General features: G+C 30.7%; 1 protein-coding gene across 1 annotated transcript; it reads right to left on the reverse strand.

The window, feature by feature from the left end:
• Positions 1–6,963: 6,963 nt before the first annotated feature.
• Positions 6,964–14,283, reverse strand: LOC145613785 (protein FAR1-RELATED SEQUENCE 5-like). Its single transcript, XM_081668838.1, has 5 exons — positions 14,190–14,283; positions 12,498–13,492; positions 10,504–11,299; positions 8,630–8,931; positions 6,964–6,984 (listed from the first exon to the last, which is right to left on the reverse strand). The coding sequence occupies exons 1-5, from the start codon at positions 14,281–14,283 to the stop codon at positions 6,964–6,966; spliced, it is 2,208 nt and encodes a 735-aa protein (XP_081524964.1).
• Between the last annotated feature and the right edge of the window lie 10,726 nt (positions 14,284–25,009).

The raw sequence follows: 25,009 nt of genomic DNA on the forward strand, positions 1-25,009 counted from the left end.
TTCAGAAATAAAATTAACACGGCCAGGTTTAAGATAAAATTAGTCAGGAAATAGATTATAATAGTCAGGAGTTGTTATACCAATAAAATTTGCAGTAATTAAATATTTGACAATTTATTATACCCAGGAATTACATTATGTTAGTCAGGAATTAGATAGTTTTTGTCAGAAAATAGATATGGATAGTCAGTTTAAAAATAATAATATTTAGATACATTATAACTCGTCAGGTTTTAGATAATATTTGTCAGAATATAGATAATAATATTCAGGAATAATAATTTCAATATTTAAATAGAGTAATTAAATTTTTACGATTTATAACATTATTCAGTAATTAGCATATATTAGTCAGGAATTAGATAATTATTAACAGAAAATAGATATGGTTTGTCAGTTTTAGGATAAAAATATTCATATGTATTATAACTTAGTCAGTTTTAAGATAATACTAGTCAGAATATAGATAATAATAGTCAGGAATAATAATATCAATATTTAAATAGAGTAATTAAATGTTTTAATATTTATAACATTAGTCAGGAATTAGATAGTTCTTGTCAGCAAATAGATATGGATAGTCAGTTTACAAATAATAATATTCACATCTATTATAACTCAGTCAGGTTTAAGATAATATTAGTCAGAAAATAGATAATTATTCTCAGGAATTGTAATATCAGTATTTATATAGAGTAATTAAATGTTTTAAAATTTATAACACTCAGGAATTAACATATATTAGTCAGGAATTAGATAGTTATTGTCAGAAAATAGATATGGATAGTCAGTTTTAGGATAATAATATTCACATAATAATACTCACTCAGGTTTAAGATAATATTAGTCAGGAAATAGATAATTAGAGTCAGGAATTTTGATATCAGTATTACATACAGTAATTATATATTTTAAATTTTATAATAGTCAGGAATTAAATGTTTTAAAAGATAATTATGCTAAGAAAATAACATAATTTTTTTCAGGAATATGTGTGTCTTATTCATGTTTTTTATTTTTCAGTGCTCTTACTGAAGATGATATTTCAGACCTTGAAATTGGTGCTAAATCTGGTCTTGGTTATCTTTGTACAATTATGGAAGATTTTAGTGATGAGCAAAAGAAGGATGTTATAGACATTGGTTTTGGTGGATTGCTTCAAATGAATTTGCAGGACAATATCAGTCATCAGTTGTACAACTATATAGTAACTCATTTTAATCCTCATGCTAGAAATCTTATTGTTGGTAAAAAGGAACATGCAATTCATATTGATAGTTCTGATATTGCTGATGTGTTGGGTATTCCTTTTACTGATATACCTGTGAAAGAGATTTCTAAAATGAAGAAATCAATCAATCCTGATGAATATTTGAAGATAGAGTGGAGGAGGTTCTTGGGTTTGGATTTAGAGGATGACTCTGAACAGGGAAATGAATCTGAAGCACAGAATCAAAAGAAGAGGAAAATAGAAGAAAAAGCTGTTCAGGGTAGGAAGAAGAAGAAGACATATGTCAATATTATTACTTATAAGATGATGTTTGAGAGATATAGAGATGGTGGTGCTGATTTTAAAAAGCTATTTGTTATGTTTGCTGTGTCTACATTTTTGGCTCCAATTGCTGATAAGTCTCCTAATTTTAATATCATCAAGTCTTTAGAAGATGTGCGTTTCATTAAGGCTTTCAACTGGGCTGGTTATGTTATGGACTTCTTATGTGCGTCAATAACAGATTTTCAAGCCTTTGTTTTGAAAAAAAAGGAAGGGAAGGAGTTGAAGACAAAATCTAAACAAGTAAATGGCTGTCTAGTTGCTTTTGTAATTGCATTTTTACAAAAGTTTGAGTTTGGGACAAATTTACATCGCAAGCCGTTTATTTCGAACTGGACCTGTGAAAGTTTGAACCAGAGGATTAAGTCTGTTGCTGAAAATATGGATTATGGTACTGTGAGACTGCACCCTGCTGCTTCACCAAAACAATATGCTGGCAAATCTGAACAGGCTCTTCTTAAAACTTTAAGGCTTGACAGTATTGAGTTTAAGATTGAAGACAGTGATGAAGATGAATATTTGGATCAAAATAAGGAAAAAAAGAAGGAAGATCAGGTTGTACAATCAACTTGCTTTGAATTGAAGGATATAGATGACAAAGCTAGATATGTAATGTACAAGATTCCCAAAGAGTTTCCTACTGATGCTGAAATTGATAATATGGATATCGATGTAAGTTTAAACTGCCATCTTTTATTACATTTTTAGATTTTTTATTATTTGCTCTCTTTAACTAGAAATTAGAATACTTTTATCATGAATAATAAACTGTTATCAGACTATTCAACATTAATAATTTCAGTTAGAAAGTAGAATACTTTTATCAGGAATAATAAATTGTTAGTCAAGAATATGGTAACTTTTGTCAGGAAATTAAATTAATATATTAAAGTTGTTGATTTGATAATGTATAATTATTGTCAGGATTTAACATTATATTATCAGGAATTATGTACTTTGTATCAGAAATTAGCATTTTCTGATATTTTATTTTGATTATAGTATATGTTTGTTAGGATTTAAATTCTTTTCATCAGAAATTAAGTTGTATTTGTCAGCAATAAGAAACTATTAGTCAGTAATAAGAAACTATAAGTCAGGAATATTGTAAATTTGGTCAGGAAATGAAATTAATATATTAAGTTTATTGTTCATTTATTTACTTTGTTGTAATTTGGCAATACATTATTATTGCCAGGATTTTCTACCACATACTATCAGGAATTATATACTTTCTATCAGAAATTAGCATTATCTAATATTATACTTAAATTTATTGATTTATTTTGATTAGTATCTGTTTGTCAGGATTTAAATTCCTTTCATCAAAAATTAAGTTGTTTGTCAAAAATAAAAAACTATAGTCAGGAATAACATAAACCCTCTCAGAAATTAGATTACTATTATCAGCAGTAAGAATTATGTTATTTTTTTACATTTTACTAATAAGAAACTATTAGTCAGGAATAACAATTATGTTCCTTTTATACATTTTAATTATTTATTTTTTATTTTATTTGTTGATTAGCCTGTGAAGAAGAAAATGATGAAATTCGGTCGAGATTTGAAGATTGTATCAGAGAATCAAATAGACTTTGCTATTGATTTGAAGGATGAAGCAAAATCATATTCACAAGAATCTCAATCTCAAGGAGAGGATGATTACTATTCAAATCCTGAATTTTTAGCAAAAATTGATGCAATAGTTGAAGCTGCAATGCAGACTAAAACTTTAGCTACTGATTTGGATCAGTTTGATAAAAAAAAACTTAAATCTGATGCAATTGTAAGTTTTATTATATTTATTATCATTTTTTTTATACTTATTAAAATCATATTAGATATATATCTGATATTATTCTTTATTTTGTATAGGTGAATGATGTTATTTCTGATCTTGGTTTGCAAGAAGATCTAATTGAAGATGCAGAGCAGAATTTAGAGGATGCAAACCAAGGAATTATGGAACCAGAAAAAGAAGCAGAAGATCTTGGTTTGAATAATGTTCAAGGAAGTGATGTTGAAATCACAACCGCAGAACCCGAATTAGCTGAAGGAACAACACCATCAGAAAAAGAGGTGCATTCAGTTAGTAATGAAGGTCTATTTAGTTCCACATCACCTCCAAGAACACCAAAGAAAGCCAAAGGACTCAATGAATTTTATACATCTGCTATGAATGAGAATCAGGCTAGGCTTGTCCAAGAAGGGAGGAGTTTTATCAAGGGAGATACTTCTTTGCCTAAATTTAATTTAATTACTCCTACTCCTCCTACTTCTCAAGATACACCAGTATCCCAAGAAGAAAATGCACAAGTTACTGAAAAAGAAGAAGTTCAAGAAACTTCTGAAAAAGAAAATGATAAAAACAAAGAAGATGACAGCACATCTAAGGTGTAATATTTGTATTTTAACTCAATAATTTATTTTAATAGTTATTGTATTTAACTAACATATTTTATATAAATAAATGTGTTTATTATTCTATATTATTGTATTTATTTTTATTTGTATTATTCATATGCTTTCAGGTTTTTTCTAAATCTGATGATGTTATTCAGTCTAAAGCTACAGAGGAACTTGCTTTAGCTATTTATCAAGGTCATCAGGTAATGGTTTATGTCAAGAATTATATATTTTTTTAAGGAATACTGATTGAATTAGAATAAGATTGAGTAAGTCAGGAATAAAATTGTCTTTTTCAGGAATTAAATTACTTATATCAGGAATTACATTATTTATGTTAGGAATTTGATTGAGTTAGTCAGGAATAAACTTGTTATATTCAGGAATTATGTTGAGTTAATCAGAAATTAAATTGAGTTCATCAGGAATAAACTAGTCACTATTATTGTGGTAGTCAGGAATTAAATTGTGTTAGTCAGGAATACTGATTGAATTAGAATAAGATTGAGTAAGTCAGGAATAAAATTGTCTTTTTCAGGAATTAAATTACTTATATCAGGAATTACATTGTTTATGTTAGGAATTTGATTGAGTTAGTCAGGAATAAACTTGTTGTATTCAGGAATTATGTTGAGTTAATCAGAAATTAAATTGAGTTCATCAGGAATAAACTAGTCACTATTATTGTGGTAGTCAGGAATTAAATTGTGTTAGTCAGGAATAAACTTGTGGAAGTCAGGAATTAGATTGTATTATTCAGGAATAAACTAACCTTGGTCAGGAATTAACTTGTCATTGTCAGGAGATAGTGTTTGTTAGTCAGGAATAAACTTGTCATAGTCAGGAAATTAAATTACTTTTATTATGATTTATATTATGTAGTATAGATTATTATTGTCATGGTTTAGAAGACTTTTGTTTGATATATATATATTTTTTTCTTGTAGGAAGAACAACCTCAGCCTAGGGATGCATGTGCTGTTTTAGAATTGCCGAGGAATAAAACTGTTGCTGTTGAATCTATTCCTATTCCCATTGTTTCTATTCCTTTGGACTCTCCTACTGTTGCTACTGGTGACATTATTCAGATAGATAAAACTCCTGCTCCTCCTAGTATTGATGATACACACATTGACTTAATTGATGTTGATAGAATTCATGAATTAAAGCAAAGGCAGGAGGAGAGATTGGTAGCAGCAGCTGGTGGTTTAGATTGGGTTCTACCACCTATTCACAAGATTCCAATTCAGATGAAAGACAAGATTGTGTGTAGGAATTTGCAAGAAAACAAGCCATTGTATCTAAAAAGATTGACTGAACATGAATTATACATGTGTGATTACTTGTTTTTTATGCACTATTTTGAGCAGCTTGAGTTAGATCCTACTGGTGAGGATGAGGGAGTTAAGAGGCGTAACGACAGTCTTTACGTAAAGGATATAGGTACTGTTATCTATCAGTTTCCCACTGAAGATCCTGAACAGAGTGATCTTATTTTGGTAAAGGAGGAGTTCTGTTCCCTTCGTCCGTCTGAGTGGGTTAATTCTGCTATTCATGATACTTGGGCTACTGTGCTCAACATTGAAGAGTGTAAAATAACTGACAGAGGAGTTTTTCAGTATAAAAGATTTGTTTTTCAAACTGAAGTTGCTGTAAGTTTTTTTTTCCTTTCTTTACTTCATTCGGAAACCAATTTTATTTATAATATTCTGTATTTAATATATTTTTTTGTTTTGTAGAATGTTACCTGGAGGTACTTAGAAAAAAGGGCAGTTTACAGAAAAGAAGTTGCTAACATAAAGGAAAAGGAGGCAATTTTGAAAACTTTGAAAAACCCAGTGGAGTATAATAAGTTTAAAGAGAAATTGTTAAAAATGGAGATGGATTGTAAATTGAATATGCATAGAGGTGAGGACATTTATGACTCCATTAGAAAGTGGGTTAGGCGTTTTCCTTCATTCAACATAGCCGAAGCCGATTTGGTAAATTTTTAACTTTATTTCTTCTTTATATATTGTATATTCAGGAATAAGCTAAACCTAGTATGATTCAAGCTTTTATTAGTCAGATTTTATATTATTTTAAGTCAGGAATTATATTACTATAATCAGGAAATAATTTATTTTTGTTAGTAATTAAACTGTGTTAGTAAGGAAAAAATATTATATAGTTAGGAATTAAATTGTTTTAGTCAGGAATAATATTGTTTTAGCCAGGAATAAAATTGTTTTAGTCAGGAAAAAAATTGTGTTAGTCAGTTATAAATTTTTGTAAGTCAGGAATATAAATGTTTTACTCAGATAATATGATCTTTTAATCTGTTATTTGGTTCTTTTATTCAGTTAATAAATGTATTACTTATTGTGAAAATTATGTTTTATTTATTTTGCAGCTATTCTTTCCCATTGCGTTCGATAATCATCATACTCTGCTGGTTTTCAATTTCATTGATGGTATGGTCCAAGAATAGATTGGATAAATAACAGGACTGATATTGATCGAGATAGATTAAATGGAATAGACAGAGTGCTGGTAAGCTAATTTTAAATTAAATTTGTGAAAATTATATTTTTAGATGCTTTTAAATTTTATAATTTATATATTTATAATTACATATTAGAGCTGTTGGTATCTTTCTGGAAAAGCATGAACATCGACATGGTGACACAAACTTGGAAGAATTGGAATGGCATGAACCTAAGTTTACATGGCAAACAAGCCATGAAAATGAGGATTGTGGCCTTTTTACATTAATGTGTATGAAAAAGTACAATGGTATATCTGGAGCTCTTGTCGACTTGAAATATGTAAGTATTTTTTCTCCTTTGTTTTTGGATTTATAACTATTGTTTTTTAGTGTTCTTATATTGTTTTTTATATAAATTTATAGAAGCAAAATCGGAAGATATATAGATGCCAACTTGCCTATTAGATGGCTACTAGAGAAGAGAATATTTTGCGGAAGAAATTGTGGAATGATTGCATTGAGTTTTCAATTAACAAGCTTAAAATTTGGAAAGCTCAACCTGCAAGAAAGAAGCTAGAGGCCAAATATCAGAAAGAAAAGGAAGCCATTGAAAGGGAAAAAGAGAGGCAGTGGAAGTTGATGCAAAAACAAAAAGAAAAAGATGAAAAAGAGAAGCAGCAATTGGAAATTGATCAACAACTTCAGAAAAATGAAGAGGAAGAGGAAGAGGAAGAGGAAGATTAGATTTTTTTTTTTTAAACAATTAATCATACATGTACATATATTTTTTTTTTTTTTTTGTAGTTAGGCATTATTTTTCTTTTGTATAGATAGTTATAAATTTGTTTTATATATGTATATATTTTCTATTAAATCCGTTTTCTATTAATCATACATCTATATATTAGTCATATATTAAAATACTTGTGTCAGAAATTAATATCAAATTTTAATTTTAAAAATTTTAAATATCAAACTTAAAATGAGTAAAATGTTTGTCATAAATTAAATTACTCTTCTCAGAAATTACTTTATTAATTTTAGCAATAAATTTCTTTTGGTTAAGAATAAAATTTTGTTGGTCAGGAATAAATTTGAGTCAGTCAGCAATAAACTTCATTTAGACAGGAATTAAGTTGAGTTACTCAGGAATAAACTTGAGTTAATCAGAATTTAGTTTTTTTAAATCAGGAATAGAGTTGAGTCTGTCAGGAATAATTTTGAGTTAATCAGGAAATAGATTTTTTAAATCAGGAATAGAGTTGAGTCTGTCAGAAATAAACTTGGGTTAGTCAGGCATAAGATTTTTAAAGTCAGGAATGATATTGTGTTAGCCAGTAATACAATTAGTTTACTTAAGAATAATATTCTAGAAGTCAAGAATTAAGTCAGGAATTAAAATTCGATTATCAGAAATTAAAATGTAATAGTCAGTAATAAAATTGAGTTATCACAAATTAAATCAGGCATGAAATTGTGTAAATCAGGATTAAAATTAGTTTAGTCAGGAATAAAATTAGATTTTTAAAGTCAGGGATAAACTTCAGTTACTCAGCAACAAGATTTTTAAAGTCAGTAATAAAGTAAGGTTAGTCAGGCATAACATTTATCTAATCAGAAAATAAAATAATTTTTTTCAGAAGTAATCAAACCTCAAAATGGCAAAATATAGTATTGTTTAGACAAGAATAAACTTGAATTAGTCAGGAATAAACTTGAGTTAATCAAGATTAAGATTTTTTTAATCAGGAATAGAGTTGAGTCAGTCAGGAATAGAGTTGAATCAGTCAGGAATAAACTTGAGTTAGTCAGGAATAAGATTTTTATAATCAGGAATTAAAATGTATTAGTCAGTGATACAATTAGTTTATTTAAGAATAAGATTCTAGAAGTCAAGAATAATAAAATAAACTCAGGAATTTAAACTCGGTTATCAGAAATTAAAATGTAATAGTCAGTAATAAAATTGAGTTATCAAAAATTAAATCAGGCATGAAATTGTGTAAATCAGGATTAAAATTAGTTTAATCAGGAGTAATCAAACCCCAAAATGGCAAAATATAGTATTGTTTACAATTATCTTGAATAATAAAATAAAAAATTTGAAGATTGACTTTATGATAGGAGAAGGCAGCAATAGGGATGAATTAAATGAGTTGTGGATTAGGAGTTATTGTTCCAAACTCATTTGGATCTCTTGTTGCTGTTCTTCTTCTTTCAAAATTTCCTCTAATTCTTTTGTTCTTCTTTGGCCTTCCCTTTGTTTTTGGTCGTTTTGGATCTTTAACTGTATTTCTTCTTTCTTCTTCTTCATCAAGTTCACGAATTTTTTCTTCATTTGTTTGGAACACTTTCCTTACAGATTTGTACATTTGTTCCAAAGCATCATCACATATTTTTGATGCTTCTTCATTCCCTTGGCATACTGTCACAAGGTTGTAAAAATTCTTTGTTATTGATTGCCTCCAAGGAGTGTTTATTAATGAATAATCTGTGGTTGAATTTCCTAATCAAAAAAAAAAAAAAAAAAGATTACTACATTTTTGTTAGTAATAAGAATAATAATATTATAATATCAGAAATATAATTATTTATATTATGAAAATAAAATCAGCAACGAGCTATGTGATAACATTTTTATTTTCTGTTTCAGCCATAAATTTTCTGACAAAATTGATATTATTCCTGATAAATTTTAATTGTCAGTAGAAATGTCAAATTATTGCAAAAAGTCTTACAAAACAGAATAAAGTAATTTATTGCCTCATTGAAAATTCATTATAATGTAGAAAAAGTCATTTATTGCATCATTAAAAACTCATTCTAATTTGACTAAGTTAATAAATTTTTCTGTTAAATTACAGATTAATTATTACTGTTCATACATAACTCTTTTCTATTTAAAGGCTGTTTTAAATTAAGTTTTTTCTATTAAAAGAGTTATATTATAACAACCTCTATTGTGTTTTATAAAAGGTGCATTCTTGTAAAAATAACTTATATTTTTCTTCATCTAATCTATCATCAAAATAATGGCTGATTTCTACGCAAATAAGGAGAAGTGTACAATTATTGTTAAACCAATTGATCGCATTAGTATGGTAAATATATTACATTAACTTTTAAATTTATAAATTTGTTTTGTGTTTTTAGTAAAGATTAAATGATATCAAAATTGATTTTTTTTTTCTTTCAGGGTCTTCCTGATGATTGGAAATTTTTTCTTCTGAAATTCAAGAACTTTGTTAGAGTCTTTGCTGGAAGAATGGCAGAGAAGATAGACATTGGGAAGTAAGAGTCTTAAGCATACCAGAAAATACAGGTTGTGGTGGTATGTTGATTGATCGTGAATGGGAAAACTTTGTAGCTGCAAACAACATAGTTGTTGGAGACAGACTTGATGTTTATCATGATCATTATAACATTTATATTAGAATTTTTAATGCTGATGGTACTGAAAGGCTTCCTAATGAAGAAGGAAGTGGTACCAATGTATAAGTTTTTAAATATTTATATCATTTTATGTGTAAAATAAATCTGATTTTATATCAGAAATAATAATAAATGTATCAGTTATTATAATATTTTGTTCATGAATAATAATATTATAATATGCTGTTCAGTGTTCATTATGTTCAGGAATTAGATTATTTTTTTCATTTATTAGAGTTGTTTTGCCTGGAATTAAATTATGTTTGTCAGGTATTAAAATTTTTTGATTACATGGGAATTAGATTGTTTCAGGAATAAAAAATTTTCAATCAGAAATTAGTTATTATAAATTAGAAAGGATCAGGAATAAGGTATAGTTTTTAAGTTTTAAGATTTCTTTGGTCAGGTATTTTAAATTTTATTCAGGAATTAATCTGAATATATCAGGAATTAAATTGTATGTTTCAGGAATAAACTTGTTTCAATCAGTAATATTATTATCTTTTTCATGTATTATACATTAAGAAAATCTATGTCAGCAAATTATTTATGACAGTAGTTAAAATGTTTATCTCAGGAATAAAGATATTTTTTTTATACTAAATAAACATGAAATAAATTTTAAAATAACAAAGTATGTACGTACCTAATTCACTGCCATCCCAAATGTTTGATTTAGCAAGCTTGGTCCAACGTTTCAGAATGTATCTCTCTGGTATAGCATGTATGCTGTACATTTGCATTATCTTGATAATGTGAAAGCACAACAATCCAGTCTCTGTGAAGCACATACAAGAACACATAAACTCATTGTTTTGAGTGTAATATATGACTTGATAGGTGTGCATATAATCTTCATCAAGAGAAACATCAAAGAATTTGACATATTGCATTGAAGTGGCTTTTTCTCTTGCATATGCTCCAAGACTTGTTTCAAATTCCAGCCTAAAATCCTTGTATAAGTTTAGAGTATAAACTTCAGCTGCATGTTTTAATATCTTTGTTGTTGTTCTTGATCTCTCAGTAGTACATCTGAAGTTGTCACTCTTTTCAGTGCTTCTCCATCTTTTCACAGTAGCCTCAAAAATATGAAAGAACTCCATAAGCTTTGTGGTTTTGTTGGCCTTAAATGAAATTGCTCTGTTTGTTACTTCTACCCTTTGAGATGAAAGAATTCCAGCTGAGAAAATATCCTTGCTCAATGCTGTGCACCATTTATCTCGTAGACCATATAACCTATCAAACCATTCTTTTTTCTCTAGCCCATGTTTTTGAACCATCTTGTGCCAACAATCTTCAAAGTCAGATTCAGAATCACATCCACTTAAGCATTTGTGAAACATATTTTTGAATTCAGGATTTGTTTTTAGAGTACCAAAGTGTGAGACAAAATTCTTTTGCAAATGCCATAGACATAGCCTATGTCTTGAGTTTGGATAAACCTGCAACAAAATTAAAATTACTGTAGTCAGTAATATGACTATTATAATTAGAAATTAGAAACATTTAGTCAGAAATTACATAAATTATGTAATATATTAGTATATTTTTCTCAGGCATAACAATATAAGAGTTAGAAATTAGCAATTTGATTATTTGTATAATCAGGAATTAAAACTATTTCGTCAGGAATTACATACTTTTCCTCAGGAATTAGATAACATAGGTAAAACAATGTAATAATAATAAAAAGGAATATATTTAAAAATTATCTTTTTTTTAATATTTTTTATTTGTCTATAAAAGTATTATTTACTCATACATTTTGTATGTTTTTGTACTTTGGTATATTCTCTCTCCTACAACAAACTTTTTTTGCAATATTCCTCAAAAATGGAAAACAATTCTCAGTCTTCTACTTCATCAAACGATCCTCAATATTTGTCAAATATGCAAAACAATTCTCAGTCTTCTACCTCAACAAACGATCCAGAAGAAAATGCAATTGATAACTTTGAAAAAAAGTTAAATGAACTATTGGATAGAAGAGATAGAATGAAGAATGGATTGATGAAGCTCTATGAAAAGGTTGAAAAGAATGAAATCGAAGAACTAAGCAAGAGAAAGAGAGCACAAGAGATATGGCAGGAAACCCAGTACAAAAAGCAAAAAGAAGAAGATCAACACAAGAAGGAAGAGAAAGAACAAAAAGAAGATCAAAAGAAAAAAGAAGGTTAATATATGAGGAAGAACATAAAGAAGATTATGATTCTAGGGTTTTTTTCTTTATTTTTTTTTCTGTTAATTTCTAGTCACAATCAATATCATTAAAATATATGGAAAATATGATATGCTATTTTGTTTATGTTTCTGTATTTCCTGTTTTTATTATCAAAAGATTTATTTAGTAATGGTTTAAAATGATGTGGTTTTGTTGGTTTTTATTCATATATTGATTATTTTTTTTTAGTATTAATAATTTTTCGTCAGGAATTATATTATTTTAGTCAAGAATTAATATATTTTTAATCAGGAATTATATTACATTAAATTATGAACATGAAATATATATTATTAGTCAAGAATTAAACAGATATTTATCAGGAATTATATAATTTCTGTCAGGTATTGATCTGTTTTTATCAGTTATTAAGTTATTCTAATCCAGGAACAATATATTATGAAGAATAAAATTCTTACCTCTGGTATGGCGTTACTCATTGCAAGATCCTGATCAGTGAAGATTGATTTTGGTTCGATTCCACACATCGACTTTTTGAAAATTTTAAGAAGCCAAACAAATGTGTCAGTCTTTTCGTCACTTATGAATGCACATCCAAACATTGTTGTTCTCCAGTGACAGTTTATACCAACAAATGGTGCACATATCAACCCATATTTGTTTGTTCTGTATGTTGTATCAAAGATTAAAACATCACCATAGGCTTTGAAATCTTCAAGCATTTGAGAATCACGCCAAAAATAGCTCACCACATTGTTTTCTTCTCCAAATTTCAGTCTATAAAAGAATGAAGGATCATTATCTGCTCTCTCTTGAAGGGTATCCAATACATTCTGCATGTCTCCACCTTCAACCATACTCATTTTCACCCTTGATACATAGTTTAGGTGATCTCTCTTAGTATGACCTACACATTCTTCTCCTCCAGCTTCATTGGTGATATAATTGTAAGCATCCATTGGTTTGATACCACTTTCAACCATGCTTTCAATTAGTTCACCCATTGGTGCTGATATTTGCCTTTCTGATCTTAGATGATTACGTTGAACTGCTATAACCAATTCATGATTATTTTCCAACTCATGTGTAACAGCTTCAAAATTTCCTTCTTTGGTTTTCTTGAAACGAATATGAGCTTTGCAACCAGTTCTTGTCTCATTTACCTCCCTATCTTTTCTCTTTTTTTCATTAGTTTTACCCAATATGGGTATTTCCGCTGAATTTTGTTCAGCTGCCATCTTCATTTTACCCTTTGTATGCCCTTCTTTAGAACACCTAAAATAAAACTCATACAATTGATCATTATTATCTCTTCTCTTTGTTGATTTTCTGACACTGAAACCAACAGTCCTTGAATGAGCTTTGTATAAAACAAATCCCTCATTGTAGTCTGATACAGTATAACCTGCTAGACATTTACTTATGTTTTCATCCTTCTCATATTTGTAATAATCTGCAAGAAAAGTATATATGAAACATATCATAATTTATTTTTGTCAGGATATAAAATATTATACACAGTAAATAAATGTTCTTTAAATTTATGATACTTAAGTATTATCATGTCGTCAGGAATTACATTATTTAAATCAGGAATTACTAAATACTAGTCAGGAAATAAAAGATCTCAGTCAGGATTATGTTTACATTTAATCAGGAAATAGATAATATAAGTCAGAAATAATAATATTTGTATCTGATTATAATATGTTGTTGATTATTTTTTCAGGAATTAGATTATTTATGTCACTTATTAGTTTTGTTTTGTCAGGAATTAAATTTTGTATGTCAGGTATTAAAATATTATGATATCAGGAATTAGATTATATATTTCAGGAATAAAATTGTTTCAATCAGAAATAAGATTACATTTGTCAGCTTTAAGATTTCTTTGGTCAGGAAATAAAATATGTACGTCAGGTATTTTAAATTTTATTCAGGAATTAATTTGAATATATCAGAAATTAAATTGTATGCTTCAGGAATAAACTTGTTTCAATCAGGAATAATATTAATTTAATTTCAGTAACAAAAAATAGTCAAAATAGGCATTTTGGGATTTGAAGCTAGCCGCAAGTTTAGATCCCTCAAACAAGGAGATTGCTAAATTACAGAGTATACTTTTACAGAACATTTAATTATCTGTATACCTATTATACTTGCAGTATCTTCATCTCTTTCTGCATCATCTCTTTCTTCATTTATATTTTCTTCTAGAATAACATTATCTGCTGCATTCATCATTAGTGTTAGTATATTTGAATTTCAATATGAAATTATCAAAAATAGTTTTGCATGCAAATCATAAGTTGAAATTGAATTCGATCGAATACTATAGTAAACTGAGTATCTGAAAATAAACTGAGTATCTGATTTCAAATTATAAGTTGAAATTAACTACGATCTGAAATTCGATTGGCATTAATTGCTAATAATAAGTAGAAATTAACTCCAATTTAAATACGATCTGATATTAAATTGAAATTTAATACGATCTGAAATTCAATTTGGCTTTCATGCGAATTATAAGTCAAAATTCATATTTCAAAATCGGTATAATACAATCTGAAATCATGCGAATTATAAATCGAAATCAATATTATATGAAATTTGAAATTACATGCAAAGAAAATTATGAATTAGATTGTACCTTTTTCAGCAGTAATTGAGCTGCAAATTGATTCTATAGGTGAATCAGAATCTCCTTCAATCATCATCCTATTGTTTGATTTCTCCATGTTTTTCTAGAATTTGCAGATTTGAATTATATGAATTTTGCAGATTTGAATTTTATGAAATTTTGGGAAAATGAAGTGGTTGAATTTCAGTGAATGACGACGCTCGAAATTTTATGAAAATGATTAAAATGATGAAAACGACAAAATTAAGACAATTTATAAAATGGCGCGCGGGCTTTGGTCGGGTTGGTCAGGCCCGCGCCTTTTTAATTAATGAGCCCGGACTCACGTGAGTCCGGTCTCACGCAAAACGTTCTGCTTAAATAAATAAATAATAACACCACATTTTGTATTGTAAAAAAATAAAAATAAATAAATAAAATAAAAAAGCATTTTGTATGGTTAAGTGCTATATCGGTTACTCAAAAATGCGAACCGTAACCGTAACCGTACCGTTAAGGAACGGTTATTGGTTAATCGCTACCCGTTTAATAAATTAAAAATCAACATTGTATTTTAATTCAAACGTTAAAATAAACAATAAAATCCATGTTCCAATTAAGAGTAAACTTCAATAAACCAAGTACATTACAAAAATTTAATTACTATGAATAAGTTATTTTAAAGCATAACAAGACATACAATCTAATTATATTATATGAAGTACATATTAAATTAGCATATTCAACTTGAGACCATGACATATTGCCATATTGGCATACTAGCAACCTAGAAGATCAAATTGCATCATTTATTCAATATATATTTTTCCTAAAAAATTAAATAAAAACATATATAATTATTTTAATGGTTAACCGATGGTTAAGCATTTGCTTAAAATTGTAACCGTAATCGGTGACCGCTATATTTAGCAGTTTGGTTTACTGTAATGGTTTAATTTAAATGATTCGGTAAATTAACCGTCTAAAAGACTCTGTGAACGATTACGGTTAACAGTTACGGATTTTTGCCCACCCCTACACTAACCACATCAATAACCGCTTATATATAATATATAATAACTAGTGAGTAGCCAGGGCGTTGCATCGGGATGCTATTGTTGTACACTTGCAATCGATAAGTTTTTTTAAAAAAGGTTTTTAAAATTGTAATTGTCATTGTCAAACTAAAATTGAGGTTTTTTTTTAGTATTTTAAATATGGAAAACTAGTTTTTGGCCCGGGCGATGCCCGAGTCACTGTTCGTGTATTAAAAATTATGACAAAATAAATAAAGTGAAATATATTGGTGGTTTTTATAAAAATAATATCAATTGTTAAATTTTGTAAATATAATTGAACATCAAAATTCATAATTTAATATGCAGTAGTCTAAATGTTATATTATATCAGTTTGTTTTAATTGTTAGAGAGATTTTTTTTTATTAGTCAATTGTCATAATAAATTTTTTTGAGTAAATATATTTTATGGTAATAAGAAAAAATCTATAAAAATTGTTTTGCATTTTTGGGTTACGTATATTAATAACACCCATATGAATTATGGTTGAGTAACTGAAAGAAACAAAAATGAATTTGTAATCATATTATTGTTAAAATATCAACATATAAGTTCACAATTTTAATTCTAGAATTTATGAATATAAATAACTCTTTTTAATACAACTTTATTATCATATAAGATGTGTCATTGGAGTTGTGATCCAAAGTTCAATTATATAGAATATAAAGGTTATGGCTTATGAGTTCGTTCAAATATTAATGCTAACAAATAATAAATTTTTGTGAGGAAATATTAGTAATTAATATAGGTGACATAGCAACACGTGGCAAAATTGGCAACACATGGCAAGATTACAATACTTGCCATGAGTTTTAATTTTAACTAGTTATTGGCCCGGGCGATGTCCCGGTTCATTATAAATTTATTACTTTAATCAAACTATACTTTGACCTTGTTTAACACCGAGAGCTTAATTAATATTTTTTAAGAAAAGATGAGATCTTAAGTACGTAATTAGTTGTTTGTGTGAGCTAGTTAGTTTGAATATAATTGAAGGGGAGTTTAAATAGGGTGGTTACACATATGAAAAGCTTTTCAATCAAATTATATTATTGTGCAATTATTAAGAAGGAAAATTTAAATAGAGTAGTGGTTATACATATGAAGAGGGTTTTCAATTAAATTAAACATTAATACATGGAGGTTAAACGAATCAATGAAGAATTTCCAAGAAGACTAAACATTACTACACTTCGATTATGTGGCAAGCTTGGAATATGATGTGGCGCAATAACACAAAATATGACACATGGTGATATAACACTCCTTACCTTGGAGTTTTAATAATAATATAGATATAGATATATATATATTGATATATTGATTGATTGATTCTACATGGTGGTCTCATGGTTTTAATTTTTCTACGTGGAAAACTAAGTTTTTTTCAACTCTCTTAAGTGGCACTCAAGATTCACAAATTCGATTTAAGTGGCCTAATCTATATCTATCTATACTTAATCAACACAAACCATAAATTTTTCATAAGACACATGGCATCACAATTCACAAGTCACTCATTACCCCATATGCCACATTTTTTTTTAAAGCACCCCATATGCCTAAACATGGGCACGGGCCGTGCTCGTGCCGCCGCGGGCCGTGCCTGGCCGTGCCGGGGTGGGGGTCGTGCCGTGCCGTGCCGTGCCGTGCCTTGCTGTGCCTGAAATTGGCACACCCCAGCCCACGGCACGGCACGGCCCACGTGCCTTGCGGGCCGTGCCGTGCCGGGCCGCGGGCCAAACCGTGCCACCCTTCTAATTTTTTTTTTTTTTTTTAAAGAAATATAACAAAAACGAATTAAAAACAACAATGCATATAATAAAAAAAAAATACGAGTGCGATAATCCGAAAACACAAAAAATTGAAGAATAACTTATTTTATTATATGACGGTAGCCGGTACGAATGTACGATAATTCAATAATACAAAATTACAAAATAAGTAATGATAATTAAAAATCGTACAATAGTGTATGAATATTGAATAACTTCATTTATTATATGGAATACGAAGTTCGATAATACAAAAAGAATACAATAGTGTATAATGTAAATATGTAATCATGTAATTATTATTGGTTGTCTTCGCCTTCGTCTTCATCTTCGTCTTCGTCTTCGTCTCCTAGAGGTTCAAGTTCATCCGCCAATTGAGTGGATTGAGAAGTATGAGAACTAAAAGAAGTTGACGTTCCTTCATCGTCGTCGTTTTGTGCATAAGTACGATCTTGAGAACGAGTTTCGGCATCCAACCAATCCTTGAACAAACACACATTTCAAGTGTTTCGGGTTTTAGTCTTGTTAATCTATCGTCTAAAACTCTTCCCGACGCACTAAAAGCTCTTTCAGAAGCAACGGAGGAGACTTGGATAGCAAAAATATCACGAGCCATTGCCGACAAAATTGGATGTTTCACGGCTTGTGATTTCCACCAATCGAGGATGTCAAGGCCAAACTTCTCTTCATCGTCCATGCCTTTCATGAAGTCGTAACTTAAGTACATTTGCAACTCTGAAACATCGCTTTGTGTTCTCCTAGATGATGATGATTATGTACCTGAATACTTAGACATCAAGTTAGCAGCTTGTGCAAATAAACCTTTGGCCCGTTTACTTACATTTTTGGATGTTTGAGAAGGGGCAAATCGAGACACGATTCCATATTTACTTTCATAAACTCTATATAAATTAAAAAACTCATCCGTCACCCTATTTTTAAAAGTTTCAACATCATCTTCAAAATTCATGTTACTATAATAAATATCAATTAATAAAAAGGTGTCATCATATTTTTGTCTAGGATCTAAAATAGAAGCAAAAATATAAATCATAGGAATATCGGTGTAATATTTACGCCATTTATCCTCCATGGATGGAAGATATCCACGATAAACATGTTGTGATCGGTGTTCCGCAAAAAGTTGTGCAAGTAAACATGCATTGCTAAGAAAAGAATGAGAACAAGGATTATATACAGAAGAAAAACAATGTGTCATACCATATAGTAATTGTAAAAACTGCATATATTTTTCACAATTAACCCAATCATCTTCTAGTAAAGCATTTTGTGGAAATTTCATATTATAAAAAAGTGTTAAATGAACCTTGTACTCGATTGCCCGACTCAACATTTCATAGGTGGAGTTCCACCTAGTTGGACAATCCGGTGCTATTTTTATGGTTTTTATCCGTTGTTGCCTGCAAAAACCTTTCCATTCTTGATATCTCATGTTAGAGCTATTAATAGACATAATAGCATTCCTTATTTGTGATAAAATGGACCAATTGCTTGTGTTCCATCCTTCACACACAAGTTAAGAACATGACAAATGCATCTAACATGAAGTGCATCTCCATCTAATATAACATCGTTCAATTGGGATTTGACCAAATTCGCACTATATGTCATAGAAGTTGCATTATCGAAAGTCATAGACATGATTTTATCCCTAAGACTATATGCATCAATGGCTTCCATTAAATGATGTGAAATGTTAAGACCGGTATGAGGGTATTCAAGCATTTTGAAATGAATGATGCGTTTTTGTAACATCCACTCATTATCTAACCAATGACAAGTAACACATAAATAGTGAAGTCCGTACCCACCATCCCATGCATCGGCGGTTAAAGAAACTCTACTAGGAAGATTAGCTAATTCATTTACTAATTTCAATTTGTACTCTAGATAAGTCTTTATGGTAGCAGATCGAACGGTTTTTCGGGAGATTTTTTTGTGTTTTGGTTGTAGTGCTCGGTTAATATAGTTGTTGAAGGCATCATTTTCGGCGAAAAGAAAAGGTTGTTCTGCATGTACAATCATTCTCCCAAGTTCATCCCTATCTCTCTCGTAATTGTAAATGAAACCTTGTGGATGGAATTGAGAAATTTTAGGTTGGATTGGATCACTAGATGGTCCACCACATTTTTTTGTATGTCTAGTAAGGTGTCCCGTCCCTCCCTTGGTATCGGCCGAGAAAATTTTACCACAAGTCCGACACTTACATTTTTTTCCATCTTTACTTAATTGATAATGTGCCCAACATTCACTCTTTCTTTTGGTTTGAGCAAAATCCTCTTCGGTACACCACTCTAATATGTTAGGATTTTGGGTGTTGGGAATTTGGGTGGATGGTTCACTCGACCCGGAGGCTTGTGTTTGGCTACCTTGGGAAGGAGGAGGAAAAGGAAATTCATATTGTTGAAATTGGGTTTGTTGAAATTGGGTCCAAGGAGGCATATCATCCATTTGTTCTTGCCCTCCCGTGTTTTGGGGATGAAAGAAAGGGGTGGAAGTGTTTGGAAAGGGCATGTTAGGAGAGGGAAAGGGCATGTTAGGGGGGGCATAGACATTGAAGTGTTTGGGTTTGGTGATTCCCTACGTTTTGACTTGGCTTTTCTAGAGGAGGAGGAAACGTTCGGGTTTGATGCCATGATTAATTAATAATAATAACAATAAAAGTAACAATAACAATAATAATAATAATAATACAACTAACAATAACAAAGTAACAATTAACAACAATAATAATAATAATAACAATAACAATAAGAATTAATTAGTAAGTAGTTTTTATATAAATTAAATTTTTAAAAATAATTATAATAATAGTAGATTACTTGGATCAATGAGATCCCAGGTAGGAGAGGTTAGGAGTGACGTTGTCCAGAGCCCAAATCCCGCCTTAGACAGATTTCAACAATCCAAATAACCCACAATTAAAATAGAAAGTAGTTTTTATATAATTAAATAGTTCCAAGAATACAATAATAATAATAATAATAATAATAATAATAATAATAATAATAATAATAATAATAATAATAATAATAATAATAATAATAATAAGATTAACACTAACAATAACAATAACAATAACAAATTAAAATAAAGTTGAGTTAGATCTTACAATGACGCTTCAATGCTTTCCCAAATTTATAATTTCTCGAACTTATAATTTCCCGAATGTAAATATAACAATTTTTTTTTTTTGGTAGTAGACTAATAAAAGTAATAATAGTAAAAATGTAAAATTTATAAGAGAGTAGGAATTTTTTTTTTCTTTTCACAAAAGAGAGCAAGATTGTATGATTTGTAGGAATTTAAGAATTAAGAATTTAAGAGTAAGAATATTAGAGAATAAGAGAGAATAGATGATTTGATGAATTGTGAAATTTTTGGAGGAAAATATGAAGTATTTATAGGGAATTTGGGTGGGAAAAGGGGGGGAAAACTAGCCGTTTTAGAGCCGTTGGAAAACAGCCATAAACGGCTAGTTTTCCAACGGTACTGAGGCACGGGCCGTGCCGTGCCTGGCTTCGTGCCGGGCTGTGCCAAGCCGTGCCACGTGCCGTGCCGGCGGGTCGTACCAGCGTGCCGGCCCACGTGCCGGCCACCGTGCCACCCGCCGTGCCACGTGCCGTGCCCGTGCCAGATTCCGGAATTTTGTTCACGGCACGGCCCACGGCCCACAGGTGCCGTGCCGCCACCCGTGCCGTGTCGGGCCGTGCCGGAGTCGTGCCGGGCCCGTGCCGCCCGCGTGCCGGCACGGCCCGTGCCCATGTTTACATATGCCACATGTCACCTCCCTTAATATGTATGTTTAAGTCTTTATGCATTCTACAACTTGAAAATTCAAGTAAAAAATGAAGTGTTTCATTTCCACTGTAATAAAATAATTATGTTCAATTAATTAGTACACATTACATAAACATATGAATTTATTATAAAAATTGTCTTTTCATCTCCTAGACTTTAAATTTGGCAAATACAAGTTTATCAGCAAGTAAACAAAATTTTGTTAATCCGGTGGCATTTATGTAAATATCAATAAGCTGTGATCATTTGTTCAGTATTTTTGGTGAGGTGTCCAAATAGTGTTTGCAAATTGCTTTTACTATTTGGTGAGGAAATTACACATGTACCCCTCAATTAGCACATGAAAAGACGCATGTATCCCTCTACTGGTACTTAGCTTGAAAAGACGCTTTGTTTATCTGGGGAATTAACTGGGCATTGCTCAAATAAATATAATTTTAAACTAATACGGAGTATATCATTTCATATCCCACATTCTTCATGTATATATATCTAACTAAATTCCTTCATGTTCTTTCATAGTTCTACCCCCCTCACTCTATTTTTCTTTTAAGTTTGAAAAATGAAACAATTACTTTGTATAAAAGCATGCCTACATATGAATATAATTAACCCAAATAATTACCCGTGCATTGAACAGGCCAAAAAGCTAGTTATCACTAAAAGGTCTAACCAACTATTAAATGGCTCATTTTCTAACTAGATTACACAAAAGACTAACTTACCCCTGAATTAAGTGATTCCCTCCCCTTTTTCATTGGTTTCCCGCCCCTATCATGAAATCCCTCTTTATATATTCCTTCCCTCTTCCAAATATTCCGTTAGGGTTTCATATCAATTATCAATCTCCAAAAACGTTCTCACCATGAATTTTCATTGGGTTTCTTCAAGGAAGAGGGGCGCAACTGATGGAAGTTTCAATTGGGTAAGGATGAAGCGCTTCGGGGGTGACTAGCTTTCGGGGGATTAGACCAAAACCCATCTCAAGGAAGTCTTCTAGAATACAACAGTGATGAAGATGATGTTGTTGGCGGGGGGGGGGGGTTATGGTGAGGAGGGGAGTTTAATGAAATTGAAAGCGTCGTTTAGAATACAACCGTAATGAAGATGATGTTGGTGGGGGTTGTGGTGAGGAGGGGAGTTAATGAAAATGAAGGGGGTATCAATTTGGGAATGGTGAGAAGTTGAAGGGGGTAGAGGAGGAGAGGAGGAGAGGAGAGAGAGGATGATGATGATGATGACGATGATGATGATGATGCATGGTGGTGGTGGGGTTGGGGTGGAGGAGGAGGAGGAGGAGGAGGAAGGTGGTGTTTGGGACGGAGTTGGTAAGAAAAGAAGGTGGTTGTTAAGGAATGGAGAAAGAGGAGGAGAGATAATTAAAAGAATTTTTCTTATTTTTGATATTTTTGTTAAATTAAATAAAAAAATTACCTAAAGAGCAGATAACTAGTCAACTAGGCTTAACAAAATTGAGCCCCCAAAGGTTGGATAATTTAGGAATAATGCAAAGGTTTGATTAATAAATTAAAATGGGGAAAAAGTAGAGCTGATCAAAGTCAATAAGGCCCGCTGGCTTGGCTCAAATTTGGCAGGATTTTGGGCAGATTTTTCAGCTCGAAATATATGTTACGGTTAACCCGCCGGCCTGACCCTTTTTTAAAATTATTTTGGCAGGCTTAGATATGCACTTTTAATTGTTTTATTTGGCCCGACCCGGAAAGACTGCACGGCCTGCCCATTTTGGGTAGGTTTGGGCACGTAATTTCCAGCCCGAAGCTTGGCCCAACCAGCGTAATGTGCTTATTTTGCTGCACAATGATCACCTCTAGGTAGAAATGACATTAGGTCGGATTCAGGTCGGATGGAGCTTTCACCCGCATCCACCTCCGCACTTCATTCTCTCCAACCAACTATTGTCACCCAATCCTCCCAAAAACGCTGATGTTAGGATTACTGATCCAATGAGAAATCCAAAGAAGCCATACTACAATGCAGGGAAAAAGTCAGAGGTTGCAGATTATTTTAACTAGGTGACTGAAGATAATGTGAGTTTTTATGATGCCTCAGTAAATTCTGAGAATGCTGCAATACATAACATGGTGGAAGACCTTTTTGTTTGATGTTAGGGGCTTATGAAGATTGCTATTATCTTATTAGTAATTTGCGTTTTTTTACCTTAAATTATGTAATCAGGGTAATGAAGGAAAGGGGAGTAGCAAGTAGTTCAATCCTAATTAAGTTATGTAATCAGGGCAATGATGTAATTTGTATGGGGTTTATGAATGAAGTTATGTAATTCAACTAAGTAAATAAAACTAATTATGGTATTTGCTTTGTCTATTATAATTACATGTGATGTTATGTTAATGAAACAAAGTTGAGGTTAATGATAATTTAGTACCTAATTTAGTCTAACAGATTAAAAAGTTGCTCAGAGTTCAAATAATTTCAACATTCCAAAGAGCATTTAAGAGCTAAATAATTGTAACACCCCAATAATTCTCTCTTTAAACCTGTAAGTATCATGAACAAAATCCAAGAGAATTACTAGCGTGCTATCGCCACGTATTCAAACGTTAAGGCTTAATCAGAATTTAGCAGCGGAAAAACTAACTCAGTTAAAAATAAGTTTCAAAACAAATTAAGTCTTACAACTTGGAACTATTAAGGCCTTATTTAAAACCCAATAAAAATGGTAAATAAAACAACCAGAGTCTAAATAAATTCAAATATAAGAAATAGAATAAAATGTGAATAGTAACCAACACTTCACTCAAAATCTCACCACTTTGATGCAAATTCTGATAATGTGTAAACCTATGAGTGATCTGCTCCCCAATATTACAAGTGTAAAAATTGGATCATTATAGGGTCATTGAAAAGGCGAAGGCCATGACCAAAGAAAGACACACAAAAGCACGCAATCAACAACGCTGAGTACATACAATCTACGAAAAATAATAAAGAATTCCTAACATGCTTCTAATAATCAATCATTACACACCATTTAATTATAGACTCAAGTACACGACACAACTACTAATATTACTAAGACTTCACTAATTAATACTTCCTCCGTTTTCTTTTACTTGCAACACAGCCTTGTGGCACGTGTTCTGAGGTCGGGTTTATGTAATATAAACGAACAAATTTTTCATTATAATTTTTACAAATGATACTTAACCCTATTCTTATTTTCGTGTAAAAATTATATTGATAAAATCGCTCGTTTACCCTCACTAATCATCTCCTAAAACTGTGTACTTAATAGGTGTGTTTCAAGTAAAAGAAAACGGAGGAAGTAATAATTAAATTATTTCATCTTATTCATTGGATTAAGCAATAGACAAGGTTGTCCTCCCATGCTCCAGTTGGAACATCAATAAAAGTAAAACCCCATGCCTCCTTTCGGAAACATCAATAAACATCCAATGGCCACAGGCGCGACTCCGTGACCATAGCTAGTATGAGATCTCATCTAACTCCTTATAGTTTTTTAAAAAAGTATTTGAAACAAGAGACTCGTAGATCAGATGACATCTAGAAAAGTGCACGGCTAATACCCGTGTACCCCAACCCCTTATTGTCATTACTTTATTGCTCATCCATCTTGCTCTCTACATGAATTACAAGTTTAGACTTGGTAATGACTCGTATGCAAACAATACA

This window comes from Chenopodium album, chromosome 25 (genome assembly GCF_948465745.1).
Source record: "Chenopodium album chromosome 25, dcCheAlbu1.1, whole genome shotgun sequence".
In the NCBI taxonomy this organism is placed as follows: domain Eukaryota; kingdom Viridiplantae; phylum Streptophyta; class Magnoliopsida; order Caryophyllales; family Amaranthaceae; genus Chenopodium; species Chenopodium album.

Coding starts and splice junctions, on each gene's coding strand:
- LOC145613785 (XM_081668838.1), bottom strand. CDS start 14,283: ATGATGAATGCAGCAGATAATGTTATTCTAGAAGAAAATATAAATGAA. Junction 11,300..12,497: donor TGAGTAACGCCATACCAGAG/GTAAGAATTTTA, acceptor ATTTTGTTGCAG/GTTTATCCAAACTCAAGACA. Junction 6,985..8,629: donor ATTTTGAAAGAAGAAGAACA/GCAACAAGAGAT, acceptor TCTTTCTTGCAG/GTTGAGCTTTCCAAATTTTA.